This window comes from Anoplopoma fimbria, chromosome 14, assembly GCF_027596085.1.
Source record: "Anoplopoma fimbria isolate UVic2021 breed Golden Eagle Sablefish chromosome 14, Afim_UVic_2022, whole genome shotgun sequence".
NCBI lineage: Eukaryota > Metazoa > Chordata > Actinopteri > Perciformes > Anoplopomatidae > Anoplopoma > Anoplopoma fimbria.
In genome coordinates this window covers 4,480,947-4,498,450 of record NC_072462.1, presented here as the reverse complement: position 1 = coordinate 4,498,450, position 17,504 = coordinate 4,480,947, and the positions used below count along the sequence as shown (strand labels likewise).

The 17,504-nt window shown below is 40.4% G+C and overlaps 2 protein-coding genes across 3 annotated transcripts; both read left to right on the top strand.

Annotated features, from left to right (window-relative positions):
* LOC129102098 (fructose-1,6-bisphosphatase 1-like) lies at positions 1-3,200 on the top strand. 2 transcript variants are annotated; one of them, XM_054612066.1, is made up of 8 exons: positions 1-277; positions 849-1,011; positions 1,130-1,222; positions 1,875-2,015; positions 2,192-2,329; positions 2,520-2,639; positions 2,760-2,949; positions 3,047-3,200. In XM_054612066.1, the coding sequence occupies exons 1-7, from the start codon at positions 108-110 to the stop codon at positions 2,946-2,948; spliced, it is 1,014 nt and encodes a 337-aa protein (XP_054468041.1). In that variant the 5' UTR covers positions 1-107; the 3' UTR covers position 2,949; positions 3,047-3,200. The 2 variants fall into 2 exon arrangements, with proteins under 2 accessions (XP_054468041.1, XP_054468040.1); XM_054612065.1 differs by having other exon boundaries at positions 11-277; positions 3,044-3,200.
* A 10,905-nt stretch (positions 3,201-14,105) lies between these two features.
* gas1b (growth arrest-specific 1b) lies at positions 14,106-16,183 on the top strand. The gene has a single exon (XM_054612879.1). The coding sequence runs from the start codon at positions 14,483-14,485 to the stop codon at positions 15,248-15,250; it is 768 nt and encodes a 255-aa protein (XP_054468854.1). The 5' UTR covers positions 14,106-14,482; the 3' UTR covers positions 15,251-16,183.
* Positions 16,184-17,504: the final 1,321 nt, after the last annotated feature.

Genomic DNA, 17,504 nt, shown 5'->3' with positions numbered 1-17,504 from the left:
CCTATTTCAGTTCTAGAGTCCACTTTTTTTTTTAACTTCGGGTCCATGCTCACCTGTTGCTTTTGAAGCATTAGGTCCCAGTCCAGATCCCACACCTGACAGCCAAAATGTCTGACAAAGGAGCCTTCGACACCAATGTGCAGACCCTCACCAGGTTTGTTCTGGAGGAGGGCAGGAAGGCCCAAGGAACCGGTGAGCTGACCAACTTGTTGAACTCCATCTGCACCGCCGTCAAAGCCATTTCAACGGCTGTCAGGAAGGCTGGGATCGCTAACCTGTGAGTATTCATCTTTTTTTTATAATAGAGAGAAACATGCATGTGTCTGAATTTGAAGGCTGCTCAATTCTCACTGGGACAGTTAATAAGAGGCAGAACTATAGTTTGCACCCTATTGGACATATAGGAATCAATCAAGGTTATTATTTCTTTAATTTGCTTTTATTTTGAAATTATTTTAGGTTAGCAAGTTTCTATTCCAGTCCAGTAGTTTTTCTGTCTTAAATGTGTCTGAAATAGTCATTTATATCTGGGTTTAGTGTTTGCTTTAGTTACATGAAGTATGACATAAGAATCATTAAGCAGTTTTAACTTCAGCCCCGTCCAAAGGTAAACTCTGAACATGTTGTGTATATTCCCCCAGGGCAGAGGTCAAGGAGTTAATGGGCTTTTCTGACCTTTCTCATGGGTTTTCAACAAAGATAACAAAACATTTAAGAGGCGTTTCTCTCAGTTTACAAGGGATTAAAGCATTTCCTCCACTGTGTTTTTGAAATTGCATCAAAATGGACAGTTTTTGTTCTGGTTCTGATCACTTCAGTCTGCTCCTCTTTCCTCTCTCTCTCTGAAGGTATGGCATCGCTGGAAGCACCAACGTGACGGGGGACCAGGTGAAGAAACTGGACATCCTGTCCAACGACCTGGTCATCAACATGCTCAAGTCCTCCTTCTCCTCCTGTGTGCTGGTGTCAGAGGAAGACGAGAGGGCCATCATTGTGGAACCGGACCAGCGGGTACTAACATCTGTGAACACTATATACATGCATGTCTGTGCACATATGTGTCCTTTTTCTAAAGTTTTTATCTGGTGTTATTGTGACATTGATATTATCATTGGTTCTCAACATACAGGGAAAGTACATCGTGTGCTTTGATCCACTGGATGGTTCCTCAAACATCGACTGTCTTGTCTCGATCGGAACAATTTTCGCAATCTACAAAAAGGTGAGCCAAACACTGATGTTCTAGTGAGCCAATTGTTTCGTATGGCATTCAGGTATATTTTAAATGAATGTTCCCTGAATCTATATTTTTTATTATATATTTATCCGTATCTGTAGATGTAGGGTTGAGTGGTGGAATGTAGCTAAGTACATTTACCCATTTACATGTACAATTTTGAAGAATAGTACATGTACTTCATATATTTCAATTTAATGCTACTTTGTACTTCTAATCAACTAGATCTCAGTGAGGAATATTTTTGCTCCATTACATTTATCTGACAGCTTTAGTTGCTAATTACCTTACTGATTAAGATTTAACATACAAATTGTGCGATTATGTACATTTAATCAATAAAATACATCACTTTAAATTGTAGTGTGTCTACCTATGCTCAAGTAAAAGATCTGAATACTTTTTCCATCACTGGTAGGGTCTTCCACCTCACATACAAGGAGACTTGTATTCTCCACTTTGGATGACATATTAACTTTAAACAAATATATATTTAACTCCAAGGGTACCCAGATCCCTGTATCCATAAAACAACGTCCTCCAGCCCTGTATCCTTGTCAGAAACAACAACATTTTACTTCCAGTGTCAACAGTCGTATTGGTTTTAATTGTTTTTTTTGTGTGTTTTGTTCCATAGACCACAGATGACGAGCCATGTGAGAAGGATGCTCTGCAGCCCGGAAGAAACCTCGTAGCAGCTGGTTACGCTCTGTATGGCAGTGCCACCATGATGGTCCTGTCCACTGGACAAGGAGTCAACTGCTTCATGCTTGACCCTGTAAGACAAAGGCTTTACTGTCATAGACATCAAAACTGTTACCTCATTATATATCTTGTGGTTTTGTTACTATGATTCCTTTTTGCTCCATATTTCAGTTTTGTAAGTGTCTTCATTCTTTTTCATTATCTTATGCATTCTTATATCTTATATATACATATCTTATTCTCTTTCAGGCAATCGGTGAGTTCATCTTGGTGGATCAAGATGTGAAGATTAAGAAAAAGGGAAAGATCTACAGTTTGAATGAAGGATATGCGCAGCATTTCTATCCAGACGTGACAGAGTACCTACAAAAGAAGAAATTCCCAGAGGTAATGGCAATAAGAATGTGATCAGTGTTGCATTTGAACATTACTACTTTGCAAAGGCCTGATGTGAAATCTGCTACCCAAGTGGCCATTATTGCATATTTAGAACATATTTTGGATTCTGAATATGAAGGTGACATACTGACTCATAAATTCACAAAAATAATCCTGCATTTTATGTTTGTGTCTCCAGGATGGTTCTGCTCCATATGGCAGCCGGTATGTTGGTTCAATGGTAGCTGATGTTCATCGTACGTTGGTGTATGGAGGAATCTTTTTATATCCTGCTAATGTCAAGAGTCCTAAGGGCAAGGTGAGCATATTGAAATGGCCAAAAAATTGTTTAATCTTGGAGAAATTTCACATCATCTATGTCAACATCAGTGACTCGTCTTGTGTCTTCTCACTCCTATTTCTGCTTCTTGCCTCTCAGCTGAGGCTGTTGTATGAATGCAACCCCATGGCCTTCATCATAGAGCAGGCGGGAGGCATGGCCACCACAGGAACCGTAAATGTTCTGGACATCCAGCCCACCAACATCCACGAGAGAGTTCCTGTGGTCCTGGGATCCCCCGATGACGTAAAGGAATATATTGCCATCTGTAAGAAGCATAATAAATGAGGTATTCCACTATGCATCCACCTAACACAGCCTTTATAATGACCATCAATTAGTAAGTTGTATGTAATAAGGTATATTTCTGTTTTTGAATTCAGCAGGTTTATGCTGAGCATTCCCTCAAATGCACTGATGAAGGAACCAGAAACCTCACTGGGCCTACAAGTCTGCCTCACACTGTGCCAATTCCATCTTGCTGCTGTAAGCGTTATTTGTAGAGACCCTGTATTTTTTAAATAAAGGTGAATGACAAGATGCTTTTGTTCTTAATTTAATTACAAAAGTCTTTGTTTGCATGTCTCAATGTAAGGACATGGTAAAATCAACTTCTATGTTTTAAAATTCTTTATTTATAGATGTTATTCCCACCCAAATTGGCCATTTTGTAATTATTTTGTTACCACAGCACATCCACCTCAAACTATTTCAGCCTCCTTCAATGGCTATAAAATTGGAGGCCTAATGGAACAATTTGGGCTGAGGTATAACAGGATGTTTACACACAGTCACACCTGGAAGCTGCAAAGTACACAGTCTGATCTACTGGCCACAGAGCAACTGGTAGACAAATATTTGTCTCCTTTTGACGGACCCAGGCTAGCTGTTTCCCCGTTTCCAGTCTTTATGCTAAGCTATGCTAAGCTAAACGCATGCTGGGTCCAGCTTCATATATGACAGATAAGGGATTGGTTTAAATATTCTCATCTTGGCAAGAAAGTGAAAAAACATAACACAAGTTAGAGGATGGTAGATCACTATTTTTAGTCCAAGTCAATTTACAACTTTCATTTCTCTCAGACTCTGTGTTCCTTAATAGCCTCTTATGATTTCTGGCATCAGCAACACACTCTGACAGGCCTTAGAGACAGAAATGTTTCAGCTTCGCCACTCCACCAATGAGCCATAAAGACTAACTGAGACAAACGAAAAGATCAGACAGTATGCTCACACGAAAGTCTTATTCAATCAACCAAGTGTATTATGAAAGCAGTCTTTATGGTTGGTAGGACAACGAGGCCTACAAAGTCATCACACCAGTCATAATTTTCCCTCATATTGTACCATAGCTTCCAGAAAAAAAAATAGATTAAAAGTCTGATATGAAACTTAATATTCTTTTAATAACGCTACAGCACATAATAACAGTTATTTGGATATTTGGCTGCTGATGTCACTTGGAAACTTGGCATTGAAGCGAAAAAGCTCCTCTGAGAGCACAATGGAAACATATTTTTTTTTCTAACTTACATCTTGGCAATCTAAAGCCTCTTGAATGTTGCATGTGAGTCATATGGAAGTTACATTTTGTGAATTGATAGCAGATGTTTGATCAGACACTGAAGGCTCAGGGCTTTACAAAAGAACCTCTTTGTGTTTGTAGAGAATATAAAATAATTCATGTAGCTCCAGCGTGTTGGATGGAATCCATATTGTCTGGTATTCAATACAAACTTAACCACTTCCTCTTTTTTATGTGCGTTTGTCGGTGTCAGCGTTCAGAGGCCTCAGTGCCCATGAGACACACAAACACTTACACATTACAGGCACACTTGTTTATTTCCAGTTTGTTCAGACTGTGTATGATTATAGGTTACTGAGTCAATATTTAGATTTCGCAGGAAAAGCAAAACCCAGCATGTTTATTTTTCCCTTGCTACTGTGTGCGATGTGTGTGTGCGCTGTGTGTGTGTGTGTGTGTGTGTGTGTGTGTGTGTGTGTGTTTATGCGTGTAATGTATGTTTGCTCATGTTAAAGGACAAAATAAGATAACATCTTAGTTTGAATAATAGATCTAATAAAATAAGTATTAAAAATAGTTAGTGCACTGCAAGCATTACTGTTCAGTCTAGTCTGAAGACATTTCTTCTGCTGCATCCATGTCTAACTATTATTGTTTTCAGAAAAAAGAAAAACAATGTCAAATTAAAATCATAAAACATAGGCTTGAAACAACAGTGGTGGGTAATATTTAATCAAATAATGTTACTATGGCTACTTCTGCCAACTGATTTAAGATAAGATAAGATAAGATAAGATAAGATAAGATAATCCTTTATTAGTCCTGCAGCGGGGAAATTTGCAGGCTTACAGCAGCATAGAGTAAAGTGCACACAAGAGACATAGTAGAAGAAAGACAAGATAAAAAATGAAAATAAAAAAAACAAGTATTATAAATAAGCAATAAGAAACAGTAGAAAAACAACAATAACTGAAATATTATATTTACTCTTTAAATTAATAATAAATGCTATAAAACAATACGTAAGATGTTTGCAACCCTGTTTCGTCCCTTTCTTTCTGTCTCACCCTGACAGGCCAGTACCTGCTGTCTTCTGCTGTGGCCCTTCCCTGTCTGTCTGATATCCCGCCCGTGTCCAGACAGGCTCTGTTTACTTTACACTCTGATGAAGAGTGTCATAGCGGTGCGTCTGTGGTGTGTCTCTGTAGCTGACAGCTTACTCAACAACCACCAACCCCTCCATGCAGCGCATCTCAGTTTAGATGGTGCTCGATGGGGGGAAAAAAGTCACAAAGACAAAAGATCCTCCAGTTTATGTATAAGCACATGTGTTTAATCCTCGCTGGCTCTGTCCGGATTGAAGTATCTCAACAACTAAAGGATGGATTGTTATGCAGTTAGGTTCAGATGTTTATGGTCTCCAATAGATTAGTAGTCCTACTGAGTGTGACGATCCTGTGACTTTTCCTCTAGCGCCACCATGAGGTTGACATTTGTGGCTTTATAGTGAGTCATCTCAGCAACTAGTGGTAAAAGAAGAGAAAAGGGACACGACATCAAAGCAAACAATGACTGTGGATCTTTTTAGTACATTTTAGTCAAATAGCATTGCTAACACGTTTTGGTGTGGCTTTTTGGTTTATATAATATTGTTTTGACTTAAGTTTATTGATACCTGCAAACATCATAATAATATTCTCTTCCGTCTCAGCAGTACTTTGTTTTAAATGCTAGCAAATGGTAGCATGCTAACATGAAAAGGTCATTGAGAGGTCATATGCTGTTTTGTTTCAAGGCTGTTGTTTGTGCATTAAAGGGAAACTTTTCATGCTGTCGTTTTGGCCAGGACTCCCTTGAAAAAAGAGATTTTTAATCTCAATGGGAATATACTATAATAAAAAAAAGAATAAAATTCAAAGCCTAGACTGTACATAAGAAGTGGATGTGCTTTTAATGAAGTCAACCATCGGTGTGCCCTTCCATCATTGTTGCTGGCCGTCACCATCTTTGCTTTTTACAACCAGAAATAACATGAGAGGTTGGAGCAATTACAAACAAACGCTGAATAAGGCATTTTTACACGGCCAAAAAGGTTACAATTAACGTTTAATGAACTAAAAACATACTGTGAAATGGTTTAAGTTGTAAGACGAAATATGGATATTCTCACAAAGTTGCTAGCATGAGTGATTGGCTCTTCATTTTCTAATAAATTCCTTTATTAGATAGCAGACAGTAAAGAGTTGAAAGGAAATGAGGGGAGACAGAAATGGGGAATGACATGCAACGAGGGTCTTCAACAGTAGCTCATAAGCAAGAGATGAATCTATCTATATATCTCTTCAGCCAGAGAGACTTCCACTATAAACACGATTCTGTCTGCCAGATTGTGTACCATAAGAAGGTTTTATAACTTCAGTCATCAGACTACACATTCAATGTACCACCCCACCTCTTGTTTAACTCATCGGCATGGCTTTCCTCAGCACAGTGACAGTAGGCAGACTCTGAGAGCCAATGTTTAAATTAAACATAAACTCTGTATCCCAGACCACCCTGACCGGAGCTAACTGCTAATCCAAATACCGCCTTAGAAACGACCCATATTTGTACCTGATAATTCACGCATCCCTGATGCCGCCCACCCTCTGCCCCACAAAATACTCTTATTTTGGAAGCAACAGTCCAAGTTTCCTTGGTAGATTCACATCACAAGACATATACATATATATATTTCGACATCCAAAATCACAAATTCAAACTGACAACTGAGTGAGATGAGTCAAAGCTTTTTTCTGACATAACTCTTGTTAAAGACTGGAACCCAAAGTGATTCTACTGAAGCCAAGTTGCATTGGAGAAACCCTCCAGTGAAATGTTTTTGTCCAAAGTTATGTTACTCTGCAACATTAATGCTTGCAGTGCACTGAGCTGGTTCAGTAAATTCTCTCAATTTTACAATTGATATGAGATTTTATTAAATATCCATCTGCTCATGCATTTCAGACTTATGCTTTTAACTACTGATTTATGGTAAATGTCTAGGTCAGCAAAATAGCCGGCAATAAATCAGAACAAAATAAATCTCTTGATCTTCTCTCTTGTTTCATTCACGGTGTGTCAAATACAGTACGCTAGCAACCAGGATATTTTGTGGTTTTTGTCTGTGGAAGTAGAGAAAAAAGTCCAGATTATCTTGATTTGTTCTATGGTGTCATGGATCGGGACAGTTGGATCAGACCACCGATGGTGCTGCGCCTTGCAAAGGGTGGTGTGTTTAGATTAAACCCATGTGGTTACTGTCACAGTGACAGCCTCATCTGGGCTCTGACCACCAGAGTCTTTTTCTTTTGTAGGATATGTGTCTATTAAAGTTCAGGAACAAAAACTATACTAACATGGAAGGAATCTAACCACCAAACTACAGGCCTCTTCATCCACATGAATGAAAATATAGTATATCAAAGGCAGCTCTTGGATGTCTTTGCAGTTGTTTGGATGTTTTTGCATGAGGGGACTGACACTCTTCCCGTGTAATACAACTCTACAGTTATTGTACTGGATCAGCAATTTTTGACCCAAAATGTAACGAATCAGCCCACAAGCTTCCAGAGTCTAAAGCCTGAAGTTTAAGAATACTTTTGAGGCTGGCAGAAAGATAATCTAGGACCAATTGCCCCAGGCTTTTCAAACAGCGTCTTCAATTCTGCTCAAACGTTGTGATTACTCAGGCAAATGTCAGGGAAGCGCCGGGTCACATCTCATTTTCTGTCTCCTTAAACAGCAGCTACGCCTTAAAGATTGAGCTCAAAATGCGCCCCGCGTTGGCGGGATGCCAGACGGACTTAGTTACAGAATGCGCCATGGAAATGAAAGACCAGCAATCTTGTATCCTGCTTCTCCATCTCTGTAGTATAGGTCTGTGCTGTGTGTGTACATGCATGCAGAGTAATATCCCACAATGATCCCTTCTAGCTCAGACTAAAGAATCTCATATCTTTAAAAAAACATAACCTCCTTCCTTGCTGGCTTGAAGACACTAGCACAACATTTTGGGAAATCGAGTGAGAGTTAAATGAGATGATTGATCACTATATTTGTCCGTGAAATATAAGGTGACACTGATAGCCAGCGGCCAGTTAGCTTAGCATAGCACAAAGACTGGAAATGGGGAAACTGCCATCTTGTCTGAAGGAAAGAAAAACCCACCTATAGGTCCAACTCAAGCTCTCTATTTCTATTTCTATTTCTTGGCCGCCACCAGTAATTTCCTGGAGTTAGTGCTGGTTTCCTGACAACCGCTCAGAGCCAAGAAATATATCCGCCCATAATCATCACCTTGGTTTTTGAACATAATAATAAGCAAGTGATATATAAGGTGTTAGTGGACTTTAGAAGTGCCATTGTTGTGAGGGGTGTTTTGTTACCATTTGACAGAGCCTGACTAACTGTTTCCCCCTTTTACCAGTCTTTGTGCTAAGTTTAGCTAACAGGCTGCTAGCTGTAGCCCATAGACTGTCTATAAGAAGTGGACGTAGTCACCATGACGTGACCCGTCTGCTTGTGAAATGCAGTTTTGAGTCCTCAAGATCAGCATTTTGTCCTTTCGCCATCTTGGTTTTTGGCTGTCACCATTTTTTTTTTTGCAAACCGAAAATTGACTTTCATGAACTGAAAACACACTGTGAAAGGGTTAAAGTTCTAAGACAAAAAAACGCAGACAACTCCCAGACCAGACAACGCCGAGGTGTCGAATTATGCTCCCGACATAAATGGGACCATAATTTACTTTATGAACACCATGCTGTATTGAAGAAGACATATATGAAAGTGTCATCAATCTTCTCATCAATCCCCAACACGTAACATTGTGGTGGGCATAAGTAGTCATGAAACAGTATCACAGAGATGTATATGGCCACAGCAAAAATTATTTTGTCTGATCAAATTATCTGTATTAATTTACAACATAATGTAGCACTGATAAAAAACTTATAGTTGAAGAAGGAGCCTTGTGAGTTCAGGCTTTAAATCACTTTCCCAGAAACCAAAAGGCATATTTCCCCTTCAGCTCTTGTAACGTGGATGCTTGGTTATTGTATTCTTCCTTTCAGGCTTCTTGTTAAGGCCTTGATCTAGTGAACAATGACTTCTTTGTTTTGAGATTGTGCTGGCATATCTGTCTCGGAGGAGCTATTTTCTCTGGAAGAGAAATGTGATCAGAGTTTGGAGAGGAGAAGTCAGGTTTCAAACAAAAACTAAACACCCCTGTCTGCCCTTTTCTTTTCCTTCTGTAACAGCTCCTCCTTTTTTACACACAGATACCCTCTTTACATCTAGGGAAATGTGTGTTGCTTTATTATCTTCCCCTCTTTGAAGAGAGATGGCTCTGTTATCTTATCATTACCAGACCACTGTCACCAAGTGTCTCTATACTGCAGGGATAAGCAACCCTGGAGAGTTTCTATTGTTCCTCATAGCACAGATTTTACTGCAGTTGTCATCAATCTACTCCAGCACCAACTATCGAATACCATCCTTTGTGATGGCAAAACCAGCGTCTACCTCTCTGTCTCTGTTCCAATCTATTTAACAGCCCCATCTGCTTTCCTGCAAAAGTGAAACAATATCAACTCCAACATGAAGCTTTTTGTAATGTAATCCAGCTTTACTCCCTGTCCTGGTGTTAATCTGCTCTGTAAAACAACTCCAAGGAATCCATAAAGCTTTGCTGATGGGAAACCAACAAAACAATTTATCCGTCCATCCTCTCATCCCACCACCTAACAATCTTTTGGCTTCGATGATTACATGTTTCTGAGTACTCTTGGCTACTTAACAGCCACAGTGACCCGTGTTTGAACTCGTGGCTCTGTTCTCTTCTGTGAGTTCAAAGTAAAATGTTTTTCCTGCCACGGTGCGTGGCTTCTCCCCCCCTGAGGGATGTACTCTCAGAACATGTGGTACCATCCTAAAACATCTCTGGTGTGATAACAGTATGGGGTGTGCTGCAGTCTGCAAATGACAACACTGGGAGAGAAAATGATGCTGGTCAGCTTCATATCATGAATGTCATCAGCAAAAATTCATGCACATCCATAGAATAGATCGGAAAGACGGGATCACCAAAGTCATTTGAAAGCATTGCCCTTGAACTAAGAATGTCCGTATGAGATTTAGTAGCAATTTAACTTGCAGATATTGAGATAATTCACTTGATAAGAGAAGACTTTGGCCTGTTGGTGGCGCAAGATGAGAAGTCAGGGAATTGCGAAAGTCGGTAGGATTTATCCTCTGGGTACCATGGTTATTTGGAGCAATTTTCATGACAATGTATCTGATAGTTACTGATACATTTCACAACAAAAACACATCAAGAAGCGCCTTGGTAGCTGAGTTGTTATGGTGAATGCCATGTAACCAAAGAACCCCTTATAACAAAAACAATTGATGCTAATCTAACTCTCCAGCATAACCAAAATCACTTGGATTCATCCTCTGGGGATCATGAATGTCTATAGACACTCTGACCCAGTCGTTGTTGGCCGACACACCGACATTATGCAGCCGTTTGTGGCTAAACTCACTTTGATCCATGTGATTTGATCCCTATTGTCTATTGTTTCAGGCACATACCAGAAAACAGAATCACTGCAGTGCTCTGTTGTTGACTTGATTCAAGATGGCACTTACTGCAGACGAATGTCATGACTGCATGCAAGTGATGTTCTTGTTTTCAGAAAAAAAGCATATAAACTCCTCTTTTTAATGTGAAAAGAATGAAGACAAAATATCAGCACGACTAAGATGGACATCTGAGAAGTTTCCATGAACCACAGATAAATGGAAAAATGCAGGCAGAAAAACACTTGGCAGCTTTTTAATATTGACTCCCTTTCCCCCCCCCTCTCTCCCTCTCTCTCTGCCTCTCTACGGGCTTGAAAGCACTTGAATACAAAGTTCAGTGAATTGTTCTGGCATTGCAGCTTGTGCGTAATGACTTCTGACAGCAGTGGAGACGGACTGAAGAGCATGTCTGTCTCTGCACGAGTATTTACAAATCCACTCTCGGGAACCGCATTCCAATTCTGGAAACGCTATTATATGCAAGTCGCCGTGAACAACCGCATGTAGGCCTACAGGACGCGTATCCAGAAGGTACTCGTTTGAAATAAATTTAGGACAAGAATGCAAAGAAAACTGGCCGCATATTTCCCTCAGAACTATCTGAGAAGTTTGCTGTACAAGTAAAGGATCTCGGTGATGTATAAGAGTCATTTAAGAGGCACAGTTTGGGGGGAGAGCAGCTGCCGGCTCCATCATACAGAGCTACTGGCTCCACTCAATCTGGCCGTTGTTCTCATCTGGCCGCCGTCCAACACCGATGGGATTCTGTGTTCTGCTATGTATTATGAACTCCTCCTTAAAAGTGAAATGCAACTGCAGCCAGGGTGTGTTCTTTAGTTTTTTGTTGTTGAAAAGACAGGCCCTGTGCATCGGAGTGTTCAGGCCTTACAAAGGCTAAAAAGCAACTCAAACTTTTGCAGTAAAAGTAAAAACACAAGTTGAATAGTCGCATCCTCAGCGCCCCATATCTATGTCCGTTAAGAGCCATCTTTGACCTGAGCAGTCTGGGCTGATGTCAGGCTCTTTGTACTTCATGCAGACCCCTTGAGCAGTCCACCATTTGGTCTTTTTCTAACCTCAACTTTGATGTCGCTCTAAATTGAGTCTGCAGTCCTCCTGTTGCTTTGGTATGCCAGCTGGAGGAGGTGGTGGTGGAGGAAGGGAGGGGGTGGTGTTATGGGTTGTTTGGCTAAGAAACTCTTCTGCACTTGTCTTGACTCCTCTCTAATCTCTCTAATTGGAATCGGGGGGGATCTGAGGGCCCCCTGAGAGCTGCCAGATCTTTGTGGTCAAAGTGTGGTGATGTGACGGGGTCAGACGAACAGAGTTATCCCAACGACTGAGTGCTTTTCTTTCTCGACGCTCTGTTCTGTCGGCCCCCGGGGCCCCCAACAGCAACAATATGTTTTCATTCCGAGTGGCTTCATGCTCGGTGTTTGTTTACATGGCTGAAGTTGTTGTTCCTCTTCACACACTCTTTTTTTTTTCTTTCTTCTTGTTAAGTGTTATTGTAAGGAAATAGGAAATACCCCGACCAAAAGGTAAAGCACTGGATCATCAGGATTTCACACCGCTGCTCACACTTGCGCGGAATAGGCAGTAAAAAACAGCCAACTGTGTTTTTATTTCTTTTAACTTTTCTCACGTTAAAGGCCTCTGGTGCTTTCCCAGCTCCATATCTGGAAAACATAGGTCTTAAACCTCCGAGCTGACATGTCTTCATTGGTGTGTGTAAATGTGTGTAAATGTGTGTAAATGTGTGTAAATGTGTGCAGCGTTTCACGGGTACGCTGTGTCGTAGCTGCAATCAAGGCTTGTTATGTTTCATGGTGGAAAAAGGGTAAGACAGGAGCTCTGCATGTGTTGTAACAGCTGTCGTCTCCTCCTGCGGGGAGGCAACACAATCCAAGTGTTTTCCAAAGACGCTGTGCCTCATTACATACGACGGCTTTAATGCAGGTGTGAGAACATTTTCGAGAGTGAGACACTGTGGTGGAAAGTATCAAAGTACATCTAGAGAAGATATATATAAGTACAGGTTAAAGGTGCTTTACTGGAGGACTTCTATATTCTGCTACTTTATACTTCTACCCCACTAATTAAACATAATCTGATTATTAATAAGAAATATAGATTATTATAAGATTTTGTTTACCAGCTACTAAATTTAAATGATTTAGAATCAAACACATTAAAGAATCAAAAGCTATAACTTTAGTCCAAAATGAATATAAACGGCCATAATGAATAATGGCTACTTTCATTTTTGGTGCTTTAAGTATATTTGGATACGTATACTTCTGTATTTTAACTTAAGTAAAACGTTACCTGTTGAGTACTTTTACACTGTGGTATTACTATTTCTACACTTAAAGATCAAAGTACTTCTTCCACCTCTAACAGCAGTTATAAACTCATAGCACAACCAACTCTGCTCCCAGCAGACCACATGACACATGTGCAATACAATACACTGTGCAATTATAGCTTTAATAGTTTTTCTGTCTGTACATATAATATTTCAGTTATTGTGGATTTTTTATTGCTTATTTATAATACTTGTTTTTTATTTCATTTTATTTTTATCTTGTCTTTTTTTTTTTTTACTATGTCTCTTGTGTGCACTTTACCCTATGCTGCTGTAATCCTGCAAATGTCCCCGCTGCAGGACTAATAAAGGATTATCTTATCTTATTTTATCTTATAGATGGACTATTTTTTATTATGAAAATGAGCAGTAATGAACTGTAATGTGTGTTCTCAGGGGAAAAAACATATGATTGAATACATTCACGTTAGTTTAGTCTTTATTAAGAGATTAACAAAGTAAATCTTAAATCAGTTGGCAGAAGTAGCCATAGTAACATTATTTGATTAAATATTACCCACCACTGTCGTTTCAAGCCTATGTTTTATGATTTTAATTTGACATTGTTTTTCTTTTTTCTGAAAACAATAATAGTTAGACATGGATGCAGCAGAAGAAATGTCTTCAGACTAGACTGAACAGTAATGCTTGCAGTGCACTAACTATTTTACTTATCTTATCTTATAGATGGACTATTTTTTATTATGAAAATGAGCAGTAATGAACTGTAATGTGTGTTCTCAGGAAAAAAAAAAATCATATGATTGAATACATTCACGTTAGTTTAGTCTTTATTAAGAGATTAACAAAGTAAAAAAAAAACTGCAGAAAGTTTATTATTTTTAAACAGTGGCTTGCGTCACAGCCCGCTTGTGACGACAGAATCTCAAGAGTTAATCGGACCAATCGGAGCGGGTCCTCGCAGAAACCTAATCAGCCCATCAGCACACGGAGCTCATCACAAAGCTGCTGCGGCTCCAGAGGATGCGGGCCGGAGGCGGAGGCGGATGAGAAGGATAAATAAATCTATTAGTTTAGAATAACTTTACCTCGTCTGGACGTCAGATTGTAACACTGAGAACTGGGAAAACTTTTTTTTTTTTTCCCCAAAAAACACTCTGAACCTGTTTGGATCTTGTGATGGTCATCCTTCAGGAGCTCGCCCTGTGGCGCCTCGCTGCCTTCACGTCTCCAGCTGTGACAGGATATGAAACCATCGAGGAGGACCTCTGTTTTGACGCAGCGCTATGGAGCTGCAGCCCACATGAAGTCCAACTCCTTTAAGGTCCATTCTGTCTGGAAATGGGAGGTCGTGCCATATTGATGGGTCGGACGGTGGTTTTTGTATTGATCCTGATCACTGGTCTGTGCGTGGCGTCTCCCAGCCACGGCCGTCGGCTGGTGTGCTGGAAAGCCATCCTGAAGTGCCACGGAGAGCCCGAGTGCCATTACGCGTACGACCAGTACCTTTACGCGTGCGCCTCTGTCCTCAACGGGGACCGTAAGAAGTGTCCAAGCCACTGCATCTCCTCTCTCATCCAGCTCAATCTCACCCAAAGCGGGCCAGCTCTGGAGGACTGCGACTGCGCCGTGGACCCGGTCTGCAGGAGCACCAAGCAAGCCATCGAGCCGTGCCTGCCGCGCACCAGCACCATGGGCTGCACAGAGGCCCGGCGGCAGTGCGAGACGGACCAGCCGTGCAGCTCGGCCATGAGGGACTATCTGTTCCACTGCAGGAAGCTGTTCGGGGGGGAGATGTGCTCGGACGGCTGCCGCAGGGTGATCTCCGGCATGCGCTCCATACCCAAAGCGCAGCAGCTGGACACTTGCGTGTGCGACGGCACGGAGAGGAACATATGCGAGTACATCAAAGTCAGCATGAAGACTTTCTGCTCCGATTCGAGCGATCGGTTCACGGGGAGCGGCTTTTCGGACACAGAGGACGATTCTGAGGACGATTACATCGGGCAGGAGGATTACCCGTATGTGGAGAGCTCCAGTGGCTCCCCACCTTGTCAGAGTTTCCTAAATGTCCTGACCACCATTTTGGTTTTAAGCAAATTTATCTGAAAAATGCTGCTGCTGCTGCTGCTGCTGCCATTCAGGGCAGCTGGAAAAGTCAGACACTCATTGTGAAAATCAAGAATGAACTCACTAGAATCTGTCTTCTTTGTTGTAATCAGCCATTAGTGTCCTTAAACTAACATGTGGGGCCTTTTAAATTCAACACTAAACCTTCTGATGTGCACAATTCAGGACACTTGTTGTTGTTTGTAAATCACTCAAAAGCATATGTTATATTTCATCTGATCATGCCGAAGGAGCCTTTTTTTTTTTTTTTTGTATGCCAGCTATGTAAAGATAGATTGTACAGTATATTGTATAAAATTTATTTTTTGTCAGAATATATCTTTAAGAGTGATAAAAAGATTTGCACTGTATGAATAGATGAGTCCCACTCTTTCACTGCATTAAGGCCACACAGGAAGAGAAGATGATTAAAAGTGCCTAAAAGTTTTAAAAACTGACTCAATTCACCGTGAAGTGACCATATCAGAGGCGTGCTGTGAAAACAGAGCAGTTATCTTTCACCAGCTGTACGGAGACTTTCCCCCACAACCTGTTCATTAAAAACCAAAGTTGGTGTAAGCCACTGACATGCGTCTAAATCCCAGGGGCAGATACTACAGTGATACACTTGACCTTGTAAACATGGATGTTTGCGTAAGGTTTAAAGTAAAACTGTTCAAACAGGCGAGAGGAAGGTGAACTCCTCCTCTCGGGGATTTGCAGCACAAATGGAGCCAAGAAGCTGTTGGGTCAGTTTGTTTATCCTCACCCCCGTGTGTTTGTTAGAAGTCCTCACAAAAGACACGCTGAGAATAAATAAAAGATGTCTGTGTGCGCCCAACACACTCCTCTGAATGTACATGCACATTAAATAAAGACGAGTTTAAAAACGATTCATTTGGAAGCGGTGTGGCTCTGTATTTCAATTTTAATCCTCTTTATTTGATAGTTCCAGGCTTTACATATGGATTAAAGAGGACAGTAATCTCTGTTCTTATTATGTTAAATCTAAGTACCTCAGATTACATAAATAACTTGGAAAAAGTCAAAATCTGATCTTGTTTTTCATGATTACTTTTACTGTCTTTTGTATATTTGAAGCTATTGCCAGATGGATCTGGGACCAACTCTTTTCTGAAGACATTTAACACAATTATTTACCAGGTGTCACTGAAAGTAGTAATTTCAGAACTGTTTCACTGTGGTTTCAACACTTTGCACGTAGAGGCCTTTGCCAGAAATGATTCCTTTCCAATCACAGCTCTTCTGGTTTCATTGGTATTTTACTTCAACAACTATGAGATGCATTATTTAAGTATTAAGTACCAGTACCACCCAGAGTAAGCTTTGGGCCTTAAAACAATTGAAAATAGAATTTTACCTACTTTAAAGTATTTGTAAATCACCTTAAAGTGACTTGTTGTTTTCTAAATCAACAGCTCGAAAGCTCAGTAGACTCACCATAATTATTTTTAATCTGTACAGTTGTTCCAACATGTAGAACGTTTCTTGACAGTAGTAGAAAAATGTACTCATATAGGACACAAATGTTCTTACAGTTTATTAGATTGTTTAGAAGACATTTCACAGACAATCTGATTTTTGGATTTCCTTTAAAAGTGTACAATGCAGTTTTTAATCAGTGATAGCGGCGACGTTGCTGCGTACATGCGTCTGTTTACATGCCTGGGACTCATGTTATGAGTCAGTCAGCTCTCTATTCTTTAAAAAAAAAAAGCCAGTGTCCTCCTCCTTCACTCGTGATAATGGCTCTTGAAACTATTGATGGCAGCCATGTTGCTTTTTCGAGGAAAAAGAGATGGGCCCTCCAGCCCATTGATTGGAAGAGAAGTCGAGTGGCACCTCTATTATGGAGATGCAGAATACACAATGGTGCAGCGGCACAATGTGGGGGCACTTCATTCACTCTGTCACCTCTTTCAGGGAGTGGGGGAGCACGAGGAGACAGCTCTCCCAGAGGAAGACAGAGGAGTTATGTGAGAAAGTTCAGCTTTATTACTCGCTCGAACTCCAGCTGATGCATTCATTTGTGCAACAGTTAGTTCTCTGACAATAACATGTGGTCTTTTATAACTTCGCTCTGAAGCTATGAGGATAACTTCATCATAGTTTAAAACTATTGATAATACAATATGACTTAAATCTAAAAAGCATAAGTTGTTATTTGGCTTTAAACAGTCTTAGAAAAACAACAACAATGGCAGCGATTGTTAAAAAAATACCAACAAAACGA

Bases quoted from the DNA above. Each gene is read 5' to 3' on its own strand.
- LOC129102098 (XM_054612066.1), top strand. From the start codon at position 108: ATGTCTGACAAAGGAGCCTTCGACACCAATGTGCAGACCCTCACCAGG. The intron at 1,012-1,129 runs GTACTAACATCT...CTCAACATACAG, and splicing joins TTGTGGAACCGGACCAGCGG to GGAAAGTACATCGTGTGCTT. The intron at 2,330-2,519 runs GTAATGGCAATA...TTGTGTCTCCAG, and splicing joins AAAAGAAGAAATTCCCAGAG to GATGGTTCTGCTCCATATGG.
- gas1b (XM_054612879.1), top strand. From the start codon at position 14,483: ATGGGAGGTCGTGCCATATTGATGGGTCGGACGGTGGTTTTTGTATTG.